This window comes from Camelus bactrianus, chromosome 11 (assembly GCF_048773025.1).
Source record: "Camelus bactrianus isolate YW-2024 breed Bactrian camel chromosome 11, ASM4877302v1, whole genome shotgun sequence".
Lineage (NCBI taxonomy): Eukaryota > Metazoa > Chordata > Mammalia > Artiodactyla > Camelidae > Camelus > Camelus bactrianus.
In genome coordinates, this window is record NC_133549.1 from 34,237,410 (window position 1) to 34,257,727 (window position 20,318).

Consider the following 20,318-nt stretch of genomic DNA (forward strand, 5'->3'; position numbering starts at 1 on the left):
CAGTTTTAGAACACTTATATCACCCCAGAAGTTCCCCCATGTCCATCTGCAGTCGATCTCCAATCCCACCCTTAGCCCACACTGATATGCTTTCTCTCTATAGTTTTGCTTTTTTTAAACAAATTTCATATAATGGAATCATACAATATGTACTATTATGTATCTGACTTTGTTTACATAAGGTTTTTGTGGTTCATCCATTTTGTTATACGTATGAGGGGTTTTTTTTTCTTTTTATTGCTGGGTATTATTCCATTGTATGACTATACTATATTTTGTTTATCCATTCACTAGCTAATGGACATTTCAATTGTTTCTAGCTTTTTGTGATTATGAATAACACCATGACCATGCATGTTCAAGTCTTCCTGTGGACTCTGGTAGAATAGGAGACCTACATCTTATAGGACACCACCACACACTTGTTACACTTTACCATTAACATTCAAGTTATTTTTCACATATGTGAAAATGGCCAACAGTATAAGGTACATACTGATACTTGACAAATTAAATTCCTATTGATACTTAAGTGTTTGTTTTTATAAAAAAAAAAAGAAACATGTTACTCAGTTATTCCTCATAATATATGTCTTAACTTCCAATTAAAAAAAAAAAACAACTTTGTCTCCAATGAGTATACCTGCTACAAATAAACTGACAATGAGAATAAAGACATTAAACATCCCTAGATCAGCTTCATAAAAAGCAATCAATTAAGCCTAAATTTCTTGAAAAGTCTTCACAAAATATATTTTGTTAAAAAGTACCTTCAGGTCTACATAATTGTGCTCCAAGTATTCAGCCATTCATTCACTTAGTATTTATTGAGTACCTACACCGGAAGTATAAGAACTCTAAAAATTCAATGTCCATGCCTTCATGTAGTTTGTATTTTGAAAAAAAAAAAAAAAAAAGCAAGACTTATTAAGAAAATTATAACTATATGTTATACACTTTGGCACTACATCCTTACACTGTTAAGACAACCACCATATAATTCTTTTTAACTAATTTCTACATACTTAAAAATGTTAAAAGTTTATACAAATAAATCATTTTGTTTCTTTAAATGGTCACCAGATTAAATATGCTGTTTGTGACAAACTCCATTAAAATATTAGGCTTTCAGCTTTTGGTAACTACACAATAAACAATGATTCTACAGAATCATTCTGTAGAAAAATGAGATTCAAATACTTCTTTTTGACTTCTAGTGCCCTTTCCAGGAATGTAACCTTCCAAAGGACAACTGACTGAATAACATGTTAAAATGACAATATTAAGTATACCAAATCTTTAGAGCCAGGCCTAGAAGTCTAAATTTTAAATTGTAACTCATATGCATTTGTTATTACCAGCAAAGACTACAGAAACCAATCCTAACATACTAAGAATTATTGACAATATATTATACAGTTTTGTGGAGACTGAAGATCACTTTTGTTATGTTATTCATACAGAAGATATATAACTATCACAGAATTATAGTGATCAAAATTAAAAATCTGAAAATTTACATTTCCTTTAATACCAAGGCAAACTTATCACATTTTACCCTCTAGTCTCTTATTACATGAAAGGAAAGGTTCTTCATAGTTCCTCAAAGAGAATCCTAAATTGTCCCTGACTAATTAATCAAAGTAAGAATAAAGGAAAATCACTTGCTTTATCAAAATACATGATTGACTAAAGACTAAAATTATGTTCTTCTATAATTTAAAAATGTCCATTTCCAATGGCTTTAAAGCTCTCATCATGTGGCCTCCACAAATGGTGTTTACACAGTGTTCTCAAAAGACTATCAAAAATACTTCTCACGATAAACAAAGGCAAGGAAATACATACCACATGAAAACCTTTTTATCCAATGTCATAAAACTAAATAAAAAGAAAATCTTTAACACTTTTCCCTGAAATGTATGCAGTAACATTAAAAACAAAATTATCTACTAAACCACATATCTTCTCTTGTAAGAAATTCATTACTTAGATAAAATATAAGGAATTTTACTCTAATACCAAGTTACAGAATCCCTCTATCTCCTTGAATACATGTTAAATTTAATCAGTGAACAAGTATATACTATGAATCCATAGCATTTCTACAATTAACCCCTTGTAATCTCTTTTTCTATGAATTTAAGTAATTTACTCTCCGTATAGTCATCTGACACAAATAAAAATGGCCCAGTCTATAACATCTTACTGGCTTGTATTATTTATCATTTTTACTATAAATACTGTCTTTCCAAATATATCATAAGCTCCTCTACCGCAGGGAAACACGTACAGCAACAGTTCTATGTACATAGTGTAAGCTCAATAAATTGGGTTACTAATTACTTTAAGAGAGCAGTTTCAATAGCTAGGGGAAAAGGACGCAAATTGCCAAGGATGAAAAGAGCTCTGGTGGGAAGGCATTAAAGCAACAGGTGCAGACCACAAGTTTCAGGCATTTGGCAGAGCAGAAATGGAGAACACTAAAACACATAGATTTCAGGTCAGGTCACTGAGTCTCAGTTTTTAACTAAATTATTAGTAAGGACTGTTTGCTGATCCCAGAAAAACAAATCCCAAGGATACCTCTTATCTCCTAGTTCTACCTGCAAAGGTTACTTTGCATGTAAGTCCAGTTTCCTTATCAAAAATTAGAGAAATTAATTCCACTTTACCTCACAGAATTGTTCTGAAATTCAAATTAAATAATAAGGTATCTTAAAGGGCTTCGTATACAAGTAGTATACTAAATGCAAGGTGTTACTATTATCATTATTGAAGATGGATTCTACCCTTTGACCCAACAATTCTAATTCTTCATATTTATCCTAAGGATCTAGGTGGACAAATGCACAAAAGTATCTGTGTAAAGGTGTTCATAACATCCCTGTTTGAAATGAAAAAAACAAAACAACCTAAAATTAACTTTATGGTACACACATGAAATAGAGTATCATATTTAATCTGGTGACTGTTTAAAGAAACAAAATGATCTATTGGTATAAACTTTAAACATTTTTAAGTATGTAATTATGTAATCAAAAATGATTTAACAGATGCATATGAACTTGAAAAAATGTTCAGGATAAATGAACACAAGATTGCAAAAGGTTCATTCTCTTCTTTTATCTGTCAAACTGGATCAGGTCCTCTATTAGAGCCCTCACAGGATCCTTTATTTTTCCTCAGTTAAGCTCATCATAGTTTAAAATGATGTATTTATATCTTTAAGTGATAACATGTGTTAGATGATAATGAAGATGGTATATATATATGTATATATACATATGCATACACATACGCATACACACACAAAAGCATGCGCAGAGGAGAAAAAAAGTCAGCCACTATTTAAAAATGTCAGAAACCAAAATGAAAATAAAAACAATCTATCCAAAAAATGCATGCTTAAATTACATCAGCACTATTGAACAGAAATGGAACCTGGGTATATATTTTGTCAAATCATACCGCAGAATCTCTTTGATTAGATTAGTATCTGGGAACTGTCTTCATCTAAGAAATGACAAAGAATCATGCTATATCCAAAAAGAGGCAATGCTGTTTCACTTGTAAGGAGAAATCTACAAGAGAAAGCTTTCTTCTGGTCAACACTCCTGCCTAGTTAGAACTATGCATAAACTGCTTAAAATCCAGCTTGATATTAAACTCAACCACCACCTATAGCTATAAGGCTTGGGTAAATTACTTAACCATCTCTAGGCCACATGTGCTTTAACCATAAAATGCGTGATAATATCTTACCTTCATAAAGCAGAGAGCTTTTTCAGATTAAATCCTGAATTCCCTTTCTGCGATTTGTGATCTTCTACATCATAGTATCACATCAATATTCTGGTGAAAGGTTTCTCATCAAATAGGAACAGAAGCAGTTGTCCTACCAACTTACAAGGCGTAATCATGCAAGTCTCCTTCACATGATACTTCCACAGGGGAATATAGTCTTAAGAAATCCAGCAACAGCAAACTTATGCTTCAATGAAGCATTTAATGGAAAGTGTGAGTTTACTGAGGTATATAAATAATTCTCAAGATTTTTTATTTAATCTCGGTTTTAGTGGAAGACAATATCACAGAACACATCACATCACTCAACATGTGGAAAATACTGAAGAACAACACTAATATCATTAAGAGTTTAACTGCTACTAATTTCCACTTTTGTCCTGAAATTTTGGGACCTTTCTATTGGACAAAGACCCAGCAACTAGTTATTTAATACAGAAAATTTGAAAAATATAAACTAGAAAGAAATTTCACAAAAATAAAAATAAGCCTCCATTCAATTATTCTATGACATTTTTAGAGCAAAAATAGAAGATATAACATATCTCAAATTACTTACACTGGGGGGAAAAATCCTCTAAAACTATCCTAAAAAAAGAATTCATCTCCCTCTCACACACATACAAAAAAACCCCAAAAACCTAATAATCCATGAAGAAGACATCCAAAAAGACTGTAAAAGTTCAAGTCTTACAAGCAAAAGGAAAGTTGTTTTGTTTTGCTTTTTATGCCCTCAATCTTAGAAGGTAGTACCGAAACATTGCTGCTGTTTTAAGATTCTTTAAGGATACTAAATAGAAGACATTTTTTTTTAAATTAACTTGAAATTCAACCATAAATTAGTACAGGTATACCTTGGAGATACTGTGGATTTGGTTCCAGACCACTACAATAAAGTGAATATCACAACAAAGTAAGTCACACAATTTTTTTTATTTCTCAGTGCACATAAAAATTATGCTTACACTGTACTGTAGTCTATTAAATGTGTAATTGCATTATGTCTAAAAAATGTACATACTTTAATTCAAAAATACTTTATCGCTTAAAATAAAAAGATTGCCATCATCTGACAATGCCACACCTTCAATCTGTAATAAACGCAGTATCCGTGAAGCACAATAAAGGGAAGTGTAATAAAATGAGGTGTGCCTGTACTTACTACTTTCTAGACGACCTCAAAGTAATGCAATTACTATATATGTGTCACAGGTTCCTATCAATATTTATTGCCAATTTTGACAGACTTACGGTTCTTTGCATATATAAGTTCTGATACCATTTTATTCTCATGACACAGAATGACAAGAGTGTTCTTTAAAATTAATTGTAGCTTTCTGAACTCTACTAGAATATACTTGTTTAAAAGAACAGGCAGTTTAAAGATTTTCATTCTTCAAATACTACATATTGTTTTCCTTTCCAAATATATTAACATCCTTTAGAATACAAAGTAATCAGGGGGTTTGCCAAAGCAGGAGTTGCATATTCTTCCATTATTTCTCATTCCAGAGTCTAATCAGACTCGGCACAAAAGAGAAGCTCAGTTCCAATTTAGGACAGTCTACCTAAGTTTGAAAACCTTCTACTCCTCAAGAAACATCTACTGTCTACAGAACACTGTTATAGATACTAGGGATAAATCTTTAGGCAGAAGAGATTCAATCCTTGTCTTCATGGAGTTTTTAGTCCAATAAATGAGACATGAATTTATCAAACAATCAGATAAGTGTATCTCTACAGACTGTGATAAACACTACAAAGGAAAAGTGGGGATGCCATGAGATATGTGACTACCTGATCTACTTTGGCAGATCAGGAAAGGCTTCCCTGAAGAAGTCATTACTGAGATGAAGTAAAAGTGTTATTAGATAGTGATACCTTGGCAAAAGGGGAAGAAAAACGATCCTCAGAAAAAAATAGAGAATGTGCAAAGACCCTGAAGTAGGAGGAAACACAGAGTACCAAAGGAACTGAAAGAAGACTAGCCAACACAATTCATCAGAATTGTATCTGGGGCAAGAGTGTCCAGGTGAGAAGTGATGATATCTTGGATTAGGAGGGTAGTAAGAAAGGGAAGAGAAAAGAAGGTAGATTCAAGAGTTATTTAGGAGGAAATTGGTGTTACACTGAAGCCATGTAGAGTAGTGTTAGCAGAGTTTTAAAGGTGACAGATCTTGATATTTTTCAGTTCTGAGACCAACAGTAAAGAAGCTGGGAATCTGAGCTTATCCAATGCTACTTGATGAGCCAGACAGAGATTCCAGCCAGTTCTCTAGAAGCAGTAACATCTCAGTAAGGATGATTTTGGGAAGTGTGCCAGAAGGCCATGACCAAGACTACAGTAAAGTCAACCATGAATTTTTTAAAAATTATGTATTATAGATTCCACTTCCCAGTTGTCAGAAGGATCCCAAATGATAAAACTACTAGGATTGTTGAGGTATATGCTTTTAATATTACATTGTATCACTCATTTTCTCTACTTTGTACTTCTGTGAAAGTTAAGATTTCAAGTCTTGGGAGAAAGAAGGAATAGGAATTTATAATGAGTCAATTCTCAGCTCTATAAATTTATAAAGTAGCATTTTATATCAAGAATATCACATTATACCTGAGAATATTAGGGTAAAAAAGTCAACCAACTTTATATCTTAAAGATGCTACAGTGTCAGGAAAACAAGTGTCATTTTATGACACACAGGAGATCAATGATCAAGATACGTAATAGGAACAGCAACTGCCATACAGGAAGCTTTTTGATAAGGAAAAGAAGACACATAATACTCATTAACTCTATTCAGATGACTAATAAATGGAAATTTTTACAAGTTTATTTCTTTCTGCTTTCTGTAACCTGTATAATAAAATCTTTATTAAATCCAGGAATAAGTTTAGAGTTAACAGTGTCTCCAGTGTTCCCTTACAAATGAACTAACACTATCTCCCAAGTACCCCAGTACTGGAATTTGATCCTTGGCTCCCCTACTCCAGGAAGCTGAAATTTTAAATGGTATTTCTAGTGTTCCACTTTAACATACTAGTTCTCATCTATAGTTCCCAGCCTAAATGCCACACGTCAGTGGACCCCAAGATAATACAGTCTAAAATCTTTTTCTTTCTTTTTTACTATTTATATTCCCATGAAAAATTACCTTACTCAGTCTTAGGTGGGGTAGTCCAATATACATGTAATTATTTTCCCTGGGGTACTAAGAACAATGTGGTATACTTGTAGTTTTACGAATTTTCTGACATGCTGTGTTAAAATACACACTAATTAGCAATGTGGTCCCATATACAATAGTAGAACCCTAACAAGAACACTAGCATGAAAGAGAAACACCACTTAGTCAAAACCCCAAGCTGAGCAAAGTATAAGTTAACAGATGACAAAGACATTAATAACCTGTAACATCATTTGTAAAATCTAGAAATACACATCCTATTTATGCCTCTATATAATCCTTGAGTTATTAGTAAGAATGGCACATCTACAATGATGGGGTGGTATACTGAGTAAACAATATAGTAACTCATCTCTAAAACTGTCAATAAATCACTGTCACAGAACTTCAGGGGAAGAAGGGACTTTGTTGAGTATGTAGTTCATCCCCTCAATTTACCATGAGAATAGTAAAGGACAGACAAAAAAATGTAATGAGTTCATATACATGATTTCTAGAAAGCAGGAAACAATCAATCAATACTTGTAGCATGACAACACACATTTGGTTTCCCTATCTGGTACTTTCCCCATGTCTCAAAAGTTAAAAAAAAATTTTTTTGTTTAATCTACACATAGATCGGAAAACTCATAAATTCCAGAATACAGATGTTAATTGCTGACACCTTAACCAGAGAAACAGTAAAGAGCAAGAAAATTTATACATTTTTTAAAAATGCTGCGTATTATATTTTCATCCCAAACTTACCACAAGAAACCCTCTAGACACACACAAAAACATAAATGCAGCATATTATGCTTATGGCTAATTATTTTTATAATTTTAAAAATTGTTTAATATACAGAATACCTTACCGAAGAATAGAAGCCAAAATAGCAAACACACAGCTTTAAAGATAAATCAAAAAGAAGGGTGAATCCTAGTGATTTGCCTCAGTGATGTCAGAAACGCAGAGTGGGAAGATCTGACCTTTTGAACTCTAATCTATAGGAAACCTCGGGTTTTCTGCATCAGTTAGTAGAAGCCCATACTTCTGCTCCCTCCCTAGCCCATCTCCTCAAGTGACTACTTAAGTACCTGTCTGGAGTTCCCCAAAGTCTTCAGGCAAACTTAGTTACCCAGAGATTGCTCTGTGCCCCTCCAAAATGAATGCTTATATTCTCCTTACAAAACTTTGGGGCAAAGGTCTCATTCAATTCTTTTTATCAATGGAAAAGGCAAGCATCTGTTGATTTCAAGAAAAACCTTTTGAAAACTTCGTATGAGATGAATCTTTAGAATTCACTGGCCCTCTAGAACAAAAACACTGAAGAGACAGCTGGACACTACCAAAAATTTTCAAAAAACAGAAGTCAACTATGTCTGAATACACCCAGACAAGTATTTTTTAGGTATTTGTTTTGACCAAAGAATAAGCATTTTCTTTCTGGGTTTTGTTTTGTTTTGTTTTGTTTTGTTTTTGCTTTGAAAGCTCCCTTACCAATTCAGTCTTATCCTTTAAAAAAAAAAGTGCCCACGAACTTCCTATTCTACTTAAATATTTTTATTTCTTTAACAAAACCCTTGATTCTGCTTTATAGCTGGCCTGAGCTATTCCTGATTTTTAAAAATTCTTGGATCATCCAAGTTTAAAGCTGGCCCAAGATTACATTTAGCATGTGGTTGCACGCTTGGACACATGCTGCCAAGTCTCTAAACTTACATTCCCCTCAGTCACAGACATCTCCACTTAATAATCCCAGCAAGGAGTTCTTTGGTTGTCTCTCCAGAGTCTATTCCTTCCCTTCTACACAAAGTCAGGTTATGATCCCTAGACTTTATTATTTCAAAAAGGGCAAATCCCTGGGAATGGTGGTAAAAGCACCCATTTGGCTGTTCAGTGTTGCTCTAGACCTGGTATTAGAGAACTGAGGTCAGCAGGGTCAGCACTTCGGTCTGAGTGCTCCCTTCCTCCCTCCCTCCAGCTGCCCTTTCTAAACCTCCCCAGCTTACTACCTGTTGGCAGTGCTGGTGTTGCTGCTCCCGCTGCTATGTTTCTGTGCCCGGCTCAACCTCCGTGGGGTCTTTGAATGCTGCAGCCGGGGGCTTGGCATGGAGGGGAACGTTGAGGCGTAGCCATGTTCACACTCTAAGGAGATAGCAAGAAAAAAAGATAAAGAGGAATACACCCAAATTCATGGATTCACAGATCTGAAGTCCTTGCAGTAACAGGCTGTTGAAAACAAGAGAAGAAAAAGAGGTACATTTTCCCCACTCTTTCTGGGTGGAAGATAAAATTCCTAGCCCTTGCCTGGACATCAATCCTGTGACATTATATACAGATGCAACTCTCACTTGGAAGGTGTACCAATACCTCCTCTAAACCAAGTAATTTCTCCCTCCTCTCCAAAATCCTTCTCTCCATTTCTGAAACCAGTTACCATTCACCTCAATTATTTTACTTGCCTCAAAATCCCTTTTCCTTTAACTATCCCCACTTTCTAGAAGGTGTCACTCCAAGCCCTACATTTTTGTGTACTTCAAATAATTCAATCACCAGTCTTTGAAGGATCCTTTCTCTCCTGATACCACAATTCCCAGAGTTGGTACTCTTCATATCCCAATCTCTTTACATCTCTTTTAGTCTCCATTCCTAGAGGGATCGCATCACACCACACTTAGGATTGGCAGAGGTCCCTTTCCCACAAGTGTCTGGCCTCCTCCCTGCTCTTCAGCTGCATTGCCTTCCTTGCTCTCAGCTCTCCTCCACCCGGACCGGCACTGCTCCCACCAGCTTCCTTCAGCTCTTTCTGTCCAGGTCCTCAGATCACCTCCACTCTCAGCATCCTCCTTCCCTCCCTCTCCTCTGCTCCACCTCCCCTCAGGGCCAGCTCCCTCCCATCCCCCAGATGACAGTCTGCTCCCCTGCTCCCCGTGCACATACACTCGCGCCCCCTCACACACATGCACTAATGTACGCCCCCTCCCACAGGCACCCCTCATCACACACGCACCTCACACGAGGCACACTCCTCACACATGCACCCCCTCCTCACACGCGCACCCCCTCCTACAGCGGACCCTCTCCTCACAGCGCACCCACCTCACACGCGCACCTCCTCCTTATAGTGCATCCCTCCTCACACGCGCACCCCCTCCTCACATGCACACTCCTCACACGCGCACCCCCTCCTCACAAGCACACTCCTCACACACGCACCCCCTCCTCACACGCACACTCCTCACACGCGCACCCCTCCTCACAAGCACACTCCTCACACGCGCACCCCCTCCTCACAAGCACACTCCTCACACGCGCACCCCCTCCTCACACGCACACTCCTCACACGCGCACCCCTCCTCACAAGCACACTCCTCACACGCGCACCCCTCCTCACACGCGCACCCCCTCCTCACACGCACACCCCCCTCCTCACACACGCACCCCTCACCCGCCGCACCGCAATCCCCTCGCGGAGCAGGAGTGCGCGGGCTCAGGCGGTGGAGGAGGCGGCGGCGTCCAGCCGTTACCTCGGTCCCGGCGCTCCAAAAACTCGGCCGCCTCCAGCAGGCGCTGCACGTTGATCATCCGCACCCGCTCCATGGGCACCGCGGGCGGCGACCAGGGCCTCTCCGCGCTCCCCTCCCCGGCCGACAGGAGGCGCCGCCGGCGGCTACAGCCCGGCGCCGCCCGGAGACATGTGCGGCGGGCGGGCGGGCCAGCCCTGTCGCAGCTTGGCGCGCTCTCTGCCGTCCCCGTCGCCCCCGCCGCCCCGCTGTCCCCGCAGCCCCTGCCACTCCCGCCGCTCCTCCGGCAGCCCGCACGCGGTTTGTTTACCTCTCCGCGCGAGCACGGGGGGAGGGCGGGAGCAGTGCCACGGCCCGCCCCCTCCCGCCCCTTCCTCTGCCTCTTGGGAAATGTAGTCCTGCCCCGCCCACTGCACCCCGGGAGTCGTAGTACGCACGCCGCCTCAGTGCGCCTGCGTCCGCGATGGCCGCTAGGAGTTGTAGTCCGCTGGATTTCCCCGTCCCGGTTATAAAGACTACGAAGTTTTCTGGCCTTTGCTTCTCAGACAGAAGAGTTGAGAGAATCTACTCCCGGGAAGGCCTTTTTTCAGTGATTCCCTGAAAGTGCCCAAGAGCCACAGCATACTTTATCCCAAGTGCCACGTTCAGTATCTACTACTACTTTCTCGGGAAACTTCTGTGCCTAAGCTTACCCATCTGCGGAATGTGCTGCTCAGACAACACACAGGGAAATACTTGAAACTGTTCAGAAACAGTTTACTGTTCAGAAACAAGGGATGATCCTATCAGAGCCAGAGAGGGCTTCCTATGGCCCTTATACCACCTAAGTTTTCAAAAAGTAGAGGGTTTTTTTGTTGGGAGATACTTACTTACTTACTTACTTACTTACTCACTTACTTACTTACTTATATACACACACACAATTTTAAGAAACTCCTTTCTCCTCCTTCAGCCCCTCATTCATGATTTTAGAGGTTAGGAAACTTCTCGGGTGCTTGCAAGTGAAGGATATAATTCAGTGGGTAAGTGATTTGGTGCTGGAGTCACACAGGTCTCAATTCAAATCCTGACTCTGCTACTTAACACTAGCTGTGTGGACTCTTCAGGCCTCATTTTCCTCATGTATAAATGGGTATAATTACTCCAGGTATCCAAACATGGAAAGCCTGCTGTCTGCCAGGTATTGTACTAGACATAATGTGTACAATAATGAGAGAAACAGACATGGACCCTGCTCCCAAGGAGTGTAAAGTCCATAGGGCTTATTGCGAAGATTTAATGAAATAATTCCAGCAGTTAGTACATGGCACTCCATAAATGGAAGCTATGATGATTGTTTCCTTTCATGTTCTTCTCCATACAGAGGGAACTGAAGGCAAAGGCTAAAGAGAGCAGGACCACATTACAAGACTGCCAATGGATGCTCTCACCGCCATTGCCTTTCCAGGTACCCAATCTAACAAGTCCTTAAAGTCTAGACCAGAGTTTCTCAGTCTCAGCATAACTGACATTTCGGGTGAATAATTCCTTGTTGGGGGTGGGGGATGGAGGGAGACCTGTGCATTGTAGGATATTCAGCAGGATACCTGGCCTCTACCCACTAGACACCAGTAGCACACCACCAACTCAGGTATGACAACCAAAAACGTCTCCAGACAATGCCAAATGTCTCTTGGGGCACAAAATCCCCTGATTGAGAATCCCTGGTCTAGAGTGAGGAAGGGCAAGAGGGTTGTAACTGTTAAATGCTCCAGGAGCAAGCTTCTGTAAACATCCATAACTTTTTCCCACCCTGATGGCTTTAACCTGCTGGTGGACACACAAAATAACAAGAAACTTGGTGAGGGGAGAATTTCCCCTTCCCTATGATCATTCCAGTGTCTACTGCAGAAAATACCATCTCAGGATGAAAATGTTACTCTCAAAAATGTTATGGGCTTCATGCTGCATTTTAATATGCTTCCCCACCCCCCACTTTCTTTCCCCAAAGTGAACAAGATTTCCAATGAGGTCAAAAGCTGCAAAATTCTTCCAGCCCTTTTAAATATTAAACTTGGCACCACATTTAAGAACCAAATAGATGGAGAACCAAATACAGGGAGACCCAGAATGAGAGATGTTCACAAACCACAGGAGAGTGTATTTATTTTTTTTTTTATAAAGGCTTTGAAACAGGAACTGTGCTTTTTCAGCTGTTGGTTGGGTTGCTTCAGATCTGGGCTTTCCCATTGGTATTGGTAACAACAATTCTCCACATTCAGCAAGGGACATGTTGGGTAGGGGCAAAATGGAATTGTTTAAAAGAAAATACCTATTTACTCAGAACATCTTGTAAGTCGAGGGTAGAAATTGTTAGTTTCTACCACTTACATAATAACCCCTGTAAACTGTAGATCCCAAATCACGGGTTACCCCAGGAACTTAAAAGAGGTAGTTATATGACAAGTAAAATTCTACCCAATAGAAGGTAAACCATGTGACACACAATCAAGAAATAAAGCACAAACTGAAAATACACTTGGGTCCAAGATGAGTTTAAGCCATATATCATAAGCCCTAGCAGGGTATTAGAGAAGCCAGGATGCTTGTTGCACATGCCTGGCCTTTCACAATTGACCTCCAGATGAATTAACTAACCCTTCTTTTTTTTTTTCCATTAAAGGTTATTTTTAAAACACATTTTTATTGAAGTATAGTCAGCTTAATGTGCCAATTTCTGATGTACAGCATAATACTTCAGTCATATAGGAACATACATATATTCATTTTCATATTTTTTGATCATAAGTTACTACAAGATACTGAAAATAGTTCCCTGTGCTACACAGTATAAATTTATTGTTCATCTATTTTATATATAGTAGCTAGTATCTGCAAATCTCAAACTCCCAATTTATCCCTTCTCACCCTCTTCCTCCACTGGTAAACATAAGTTTGTTTCCTAACCCTTCTTTTAAAGCCATGCCCAAGAGGGAGACAAGGAGATGGAAAATAGCACAAGAATCACTGAAAGGCCACATGCATATGTTGGAAAAGAGAAGAGGTGATTGTGTTGGTTGGCAATGTTAAGGACTAGTTTCTGTACAGGAAGAGCCAGCCTTTTCTAACAGTGGTTAAAGGTGCCACTTCCTTCTCCCTGCTCCATCTGACTCCGGGAGTTCTTGTTTGGACATTGGCCATACGGGCCTCCCACAGCACAAAACTTGGGGCTCTAGCCTTGGGAGAGTGATGCTACACACAAACCATCCCTCAGCACCAGCCCAGCCTGGGAGCCCAGAGGCAACCATGACTTTCCTTTTATTCAGGTAAATCCAATCTACACTACAAATGCAGATGGGGAAACTGAGGAAAAGCAAGGTTTCCGGAGTTTACTGACAAAAGAACCTGGAATCTTACCACAGTCTCTGGTTCTGTCTTCTCCCTAAAGTATCTCTCTCAGGGGAGTCTCATTTGAAGATGGAAAAAGTCCTCCAGAGTATCCCAGGCCTATAACAAACAGCCCAGATGGGGGCGACCTGCTTTGCGGAGGAAGCAGGCAAAAGCTCTCCATTCTTAGGGGTCCTTTCCCTGCACAGTTTACTCAGTGTAAATTTCCAAATGATTTATTGCAGATTCATGAACAATGGAGACGGCTGGTCTGTGTTACATCGTTTCTGCAGACAGGAAAGATGAAAGGAGGGGAAGGGGCCATGAGGTTAAGGTACAAACCCAAAGTCACTCGGTTGGTGACACCTGGTGCTTAAGAGAACTTCCCTGAAACTGCAAAGTGCTTACTGTGCAGGGCACTGTTTTCCACAATTATTTTTAAGAATGGGGGTGTGGGGGGGGTCTTCAAATAATCAAGGTTGAGGACAGGGGAGGATGAGTCCCGAGCTCTTAAATAAGAAGCAGAACTGTTACACATTTTTCCATCCCCCACCCCAAAATGACAACCGCAGCTTCCGCCTCGCATCTCCCTTTGGAGCCCAGAAACGTGAAGAGCAGCAGAAACCCTTTCCCTCTGCCTCGTGAGTCAGCCTTGCCTAACTTCATGCGTAAGCTCTCCTCGAGTCGCGGCAGCTCAGAGCTGCGGGTCTGTGTGCAGCCGAGATAAATTTGGGTCTAGAAAGGATGACGTAATGCTAAACCCGAGAGGTAGCTGCCGTCTCCCAGGGCTCCAGTCGCCAGGGCTGCTGACTGACATCCCAACCACACGGAAAAGCACCAAGCCACCCAGGTGCCTGAGCTGGGGAAAAAAGGAAAGAAAGGACACACGGGTGGGAGGAAACAGCAGGGGGAGGCAGTGTTAATCTGAGATCGCTGAATCTGGAAGTTTGTTGTTTTTTAACTTCAGTTTTCTGGTGAGATCAGGCCACTGGCAGAGGCTCAAACAGCTGCACTTGACTTCCATCCTGGCCTGTCTCTTCCCCCTTAGAAAAGGGCTTCTTACATTTTATGAAATGGCCCTTACAACAGCAGCCTATTTCCGTGATTATAATGGATGGGTTAATCTCACGAATGTCCTTTTCCTTCTTTTTTGCATTAACTTGGACTCAAGAAGAAATCTGCATTGCAGGACTCAATTAATATGCACATCTAAGACTCTTGCTTACCCCGGAGCACCCCATTGGGGGTGCAACTGATAAGGTATTCAGGAGGATTTTGCTGGGGCCACGCCAAGGGAATGTTCCTCCAAGCAAACCTTTCAGGGTTTACTTCATAGAAATTTGTATCATTAAGCTTATTCGTCAATCCAGCTTCCATTTTTCAGATGAGAAAACTGAGGCTCAGAGAGGTATGGTAACTTACCTAAGGCCACACAGCTGATCAAACTGATAGAGAAAGGGTTAGGACTCAGGCCTACACTCTCATCCAGGGCTCTCTACCCATCTCCATAATTATTTTCCTGGTTGATTCACATTTTTAAAAATAAACAGATAAATAGAGTGGAATACATTTTCTGGTCTTTTAAATTTGTGGGGGCCCAGTCCTTTAAATATCAAGATCAAGTTACATTCCAAAGGGATCTAAAGCCTGCCTTTGTTTTCTGTTCAGGATTCATTCTTCCCTAAGGAAAGGTTGGCATCAGAATCAACTCTTCTGCTGGTTGCGACCACAAGCCATGGGCCCAACCTCGCCACCCCACTTTAAATAAAAGACCATCACAGGTGAATGATCTTTGTTGTATGGAAGTGGTTTCCTTCATTAGGAATGCCTCCTGAATACTTTTTTTTTAAATGACATTTCATCATGTGTTGCTGTAGTCATGTATTATTCTCCTTTAATTTGTGGTTATAATCATTTATACTGGTAGATTTGTGACTTTTGGCCATCTCTCGCATATAGCCTGGTCAGCCATTGTATCTTATCCTTTTGAAACACTGTTCATTCCATGATTAACATTTTGTTTATTTTGTTTAGAATGTTTGCACCTATATTCAAAAGCAAGAATATACTGTAATTTCTTGTTGTATTTATCAGGTTTTGGATGCAATGATCTATTCTTTCAAAAATAGATGCAACTTAATTTAAAACCTTCAAAAAAAAAAATCGCCAGAGGCCTTCCCCTGCTGCGAAGAGGATGCCCCACATTCTTGCCACAGCCCTGGGTAACCCTCCCTCCTCTGCCAGGAACCTGCCTAGAATTGCCCTGCCTCCACCCCTTGGCATCACCACTCCCTTCCAGGCAGCAGAAACTTGTGGAGGTCACTGTTAGGCCCAGCAAGGCCTTGGACACTAAATCACACACCTAGCGCTGCTGCCTCATGTCTGAGTTCTCAGCCTCAGGTGCACTATTTAGAATACAATACCAGGCCCTTGCTGACCAAAGCCACTGGCGATCTTGCCATCTCTGCCCGTTCCAGCATTCTTATTCCGGGATTCTGGGATTCTCCAGAGATCCTCGAACAATATGCCTCCATTTGCCTACTAGCTGCCATGTCATGAGAGCCAACTACGTGCATGGTGCTACTTGTACAGTCAGTTCATTTACTCCTTAGCACACTTCTTAAGAGTTCTGTTTCACACATGAGGCCCGGAAAGGTTAAGTGATTTGCCCAAGGTCACACAGGTAGCAAACGGATTCAAATCTGGATTTTTTTTAACTCTTGGACCCCACAGCATACTTGAGGGTATGTTCAATCAGACAAGTTCAAACAAAATTGTTTAGGGCAATTGTCTCAACCAGGAGTAATACCATCCACCCAGGACGCTTTGGAAACGTATAGGTGTCTTTCTTGAACATCACAATGACTGGGGAGTTCTCCTGACATTTAGTGAGTGAGAACCACAGATGTTAAATCCTGCAGTATTCTGGACTAATCTGCTCAAGAAGAAATATCTCACCACAGCTCCTTTGTTGATAAACACTAGGTCAGAAGGTTAAAGGCTGAGAACTCATCATTCATTCAACAAATACTCCTTAAGCATCCATTATGTGCTGGACACTAACCTAGATGTTAAAGACAGAATAATGAACAAAACTACTTATGGTCTCTATCCTCAAGGTGCTTGAATTCTAGCCTGACAGACTGATGATAAACTATGATGAGTAGGATAAGGAATAGATAATAAATGGAGCGGAAGTTTAGGTGGGTGGAGGGATCAGGGCAATCATGAGGGCTGTTTCCACCAACCTTTCAAACTTTAGTGAACACACCAATCACCTCGGAATTGTGGTAAAATGCAGATTCTGATTCAGCAGCTCAGGGTAGGAGGGAACTGGGTGTCCCATTTTCTGCCAAGCTCCCCAGCAGACAGACACCAAGGCTGTCCATCTTAGACCACACTCACGCTAAACAGTAAGGGTGAAGGCCATGCAGGGAATCTGGATTTTATTCTAAGTGAGATAGGAAAGGAAAGAAACTATTGAAGGGCTTTCACCAAGTAAATGACATGAACCCAGTTATAGTTAAGATCACTCCTGTTTCCTAGATCTCGATGGATGAGAGGAAGAGGTTGGACCTGTGCTGTTTGACCGGACCCAGCTGGCCCACACTGGGAAGGTGGCAGCCAGGGCCTAAACTCATCTGTGCCGCCCACACTTGCCAAGCGTAGGCCAGACCAGTTGCCCTACCAGCTCAGGCACCTTCAGGAACCCTAGCAGAGCCTGACAGGGTGTGGATTCACACCCCTGACACCCTAGCATGCAGGGAGCCCTACTGGTCAGGTGAGTTCCCCAGGGGGTGCTGGGCAAGGTGGTACTGCCAGTGCAAGTGGCAACACCTAGACCATGGCCTCCCAGAAAAAGGGCCCTATCTGGCTTCAGTGTCAGTGTGTAAAGAGCCCCGGAAGGTTCTGGCTGCCCTCTCTCTGCCCTAGGATGAGTGGCAAGTAAAGGAAGTCACTCCAGGGAAGCATCCCCAAGGGGACCCTCAGCCTGGACGTCAAACATTCCAGATTCCACTTTTTGCCTCTTGCTCTCTGACGCATCTCTCAGAGCCCTGAAGTGTCCTTGGAAGAAAGAAAAACCTGGTTTCAAGTCTCAGCTCCACTCTTTGTTGGTAGGTGGCCTTGGGAAAGTTAGTGAGCCTTGCTAAGGCTTTCCTCATCTATAAAATGAGGATAATTATAGCACCCTCCTGTTGGAGGGTTGTGAGGATTTACTATAAAGCACTTAGCATTGTGTTGGCTCATAGTAACAGCTCAGTAAAAGGGACCATTATCACTATTCCTTTGGAAAACAGAGATGACATTGCTCTTGTTAGTGGCCCCCTGGGGACAGACTATCAGACTCCCAGGAGACAGACAAGTATTATTTATTGGTCTCTATTTGTCTATCATTTGCACTGGAATATAGATCGAAAACTGGAGACCATACATACTGAACTTTGGAAGCACCAAGCACAGTGCGTGTCTCCTCACTGGTGTTAGAAATTATTTGTTGAACTGAGCTAAATTTTCCAGCTGGTGGAAAGAACGAAAGAAAGTTGTATACAAGACACTCAGGGTCTTGGGAGTCAAGAAATATGGTAGAGGTGGTCAAGTGTGGTGAAGGTAAGAAGGAGCTAACACAGGGACTTTATAAGGTAGCTCTGGACTCTTGCAGAAATAAAAACAAAGGCCATGTGAGCTCACACTTGCCACCCATGGCCAGAAACAGAGCAGCCCTGGGCATGCCCTCCATTAATACAACATTTAATATTTTTATACAACAGTATTAAAAGTCCAAATCATTTTTATTCAAGTATCCTTGCTAATGGAATAAAGATACAGAGTAAAATATCTCAAATAGCAGGTACTCCAAATCCCCTTTTATTAGCTTTTGTTTAAATTTCCCAATCTTTCTCTCCCACAGGACATTGTGTTTATCTTTCTAATTTTGCTGTGTTTAAATTTCCTTAGCAGACATTGGAGTTGGCTATTAGAGGTATGTGGCCAAGGGCATGTTGTATGGGAGAGCAGGCTTGGTAGGAACACTGGTACGGACAATCCTCCAAGTGCAGAATGCCCCAATCTGTAAAGAACTGAGTGGAATGTGTTTATTTACAAGGTTGCTTACATGGTACTTGATTTCCTAAGCTCAGGCAGCTTTAAAAAAAAAAAAAAGCGCCAGCTCTGTAAAAATTACAAGGATAAACATGAAACACAAAGGATTTTAAACACCAGGCTGGGGGGTGGAGGGTCCATGCAGGGAGGGGAGGGACTATTCCTTATTTTGGAAGCCCAACACAAATTTTCATTCTGTCTGTAATGATAGCTAGAATCAAAGGCCAAGTCAGATGCAGTCCCACATTCTTGAGGCTTACTTTAAAATAACTGAATGTCTAAACCCTGGCACTGGAATGGAGAATATAACTCCATGAGGGCAGGGACTGTACATCCAGGTCCTAGCACAGAGCCTGACATAAAGCAGTGTGTACTCCTTAAATATCAGTTTGATGAACAGATGAATGAATGAACTCACAGAACAAACTTAGGGAGAATTCCTGGCAGAAAACATAATTCCACATTTTATAAAAGTACTTGCCACAAGAGCCTTTTAAAGAGAGGTTCTCTAATCTAAGTTTTTGAAAAAGGGATCCTATGTACATACATTTCCTGGAGATGTATTGCTCAAAATAAGGGTCACCTGAACTTTCAAAATATTTCACAAGCAAGGGGCCCTGCACAGCATTCTGCCAAGATGAGGAAGCAAAGAAGGAACCTCCATCTCAGGAGGATGGTGGCAAATGCCCATCAGTTTTGGCCAGAGAGATCAAGTCAGCTGCTGACACCTTTAACACCTCCAGCCAGGCCACTCAGGGACAATCATATCAGAGACAATTACTTCCCTTTAGTTTAGCAGAAGAGACCAGGTGTCTGTCCCTGTGGATCTGAAGCTTCTCTGCATTGTGAGCTCAGAGCTCCACCCTCCACCCCCAGAAGGAGGGGCTCCTCCAGGAAGATTTGAATTCCACCTTCTCAGTTATGGCTGGGTAGCCATCCTGTCACTGTCACCACCTTTGGGCATCTCCCACTCCCCCCACCCTAAATGTAAAAGAAAATATTTTTTCTAAATGGCAAATTCAAATTAGCTTCACTTTGAAAGACTATTGAGAATGTTGCAATGACCTCTGCAATAACCAGACACACCCTGGGATCAGTAAACTAGGGTTGAGAATTGCTGACTTTATGAGCATCTGACCTGTAAAACAAAAGCCCAGTTTGGGGCTCTGCCTGAGACCCATTCTCACAGGCAGGAGAGAACATAGCCCAGAAGGACCTGGTTCTGCCTCTGCTGTGTCATCTTGGGCAAGCCACTGTCCCTCTCTGGGCCTCAGCCTCCCCATCTGTATAGTGAAGTTGACGGATGCTCTGTGACCTCTGGTGCTCCTTCGGGCCCTCGCTCTGTCTAAC

At 41.0% G+C, this 20,318-nt stretch overlaps 1 protein-coding gene and 1 long non-coding RNA gene across 3 annotated transcripts in view; one reads left to right on the forward strand and one right to left on the reverse strand.

Moving 5' to 3' along the window:
* Positions 1-20,318, reverse strand: part of MXI1 (MAX interactor 1, dimerization protein) — a 76,604-nt gene that overhangs the window by 48,825 nt on the left and 7,461 nt on the right. The window contains exons 1-2 of one of the 2 annotated variants that reach the window (XM_074373650.1): positions 10,506-10,818; positions 8,991-9,123 (exon numbers count right to left, since the gene is read on the reverse strand). In XM_074373650.1, coding sequence (XP_074229751.1) covers positions 8,991-9,123; positions 10,506-10,578 — 206 coding nt within the window. In that variant the 5' untranslated portion in view covers positions 10,579-10,818. Of the gene's footprint in view, positions 1-8,990; positions 9,124-10,505; positions 10,819-20,318 lie in introns of those variants that run through there. The other variant, XM_010969782.3, reaches the window with a different exon arrangement.
* Positions 14,551-15,650, forward strand: LOC123612782 (uncharacterized). The gene is made up of 3 exons (XR_006720064.2): positions 14,551-14,718; positions 15,043-15,128; positions 15,537-15,650. It is a non-coding gene; the product is annotated as an uncharacterized LOC123612782 (long non-coding RNA).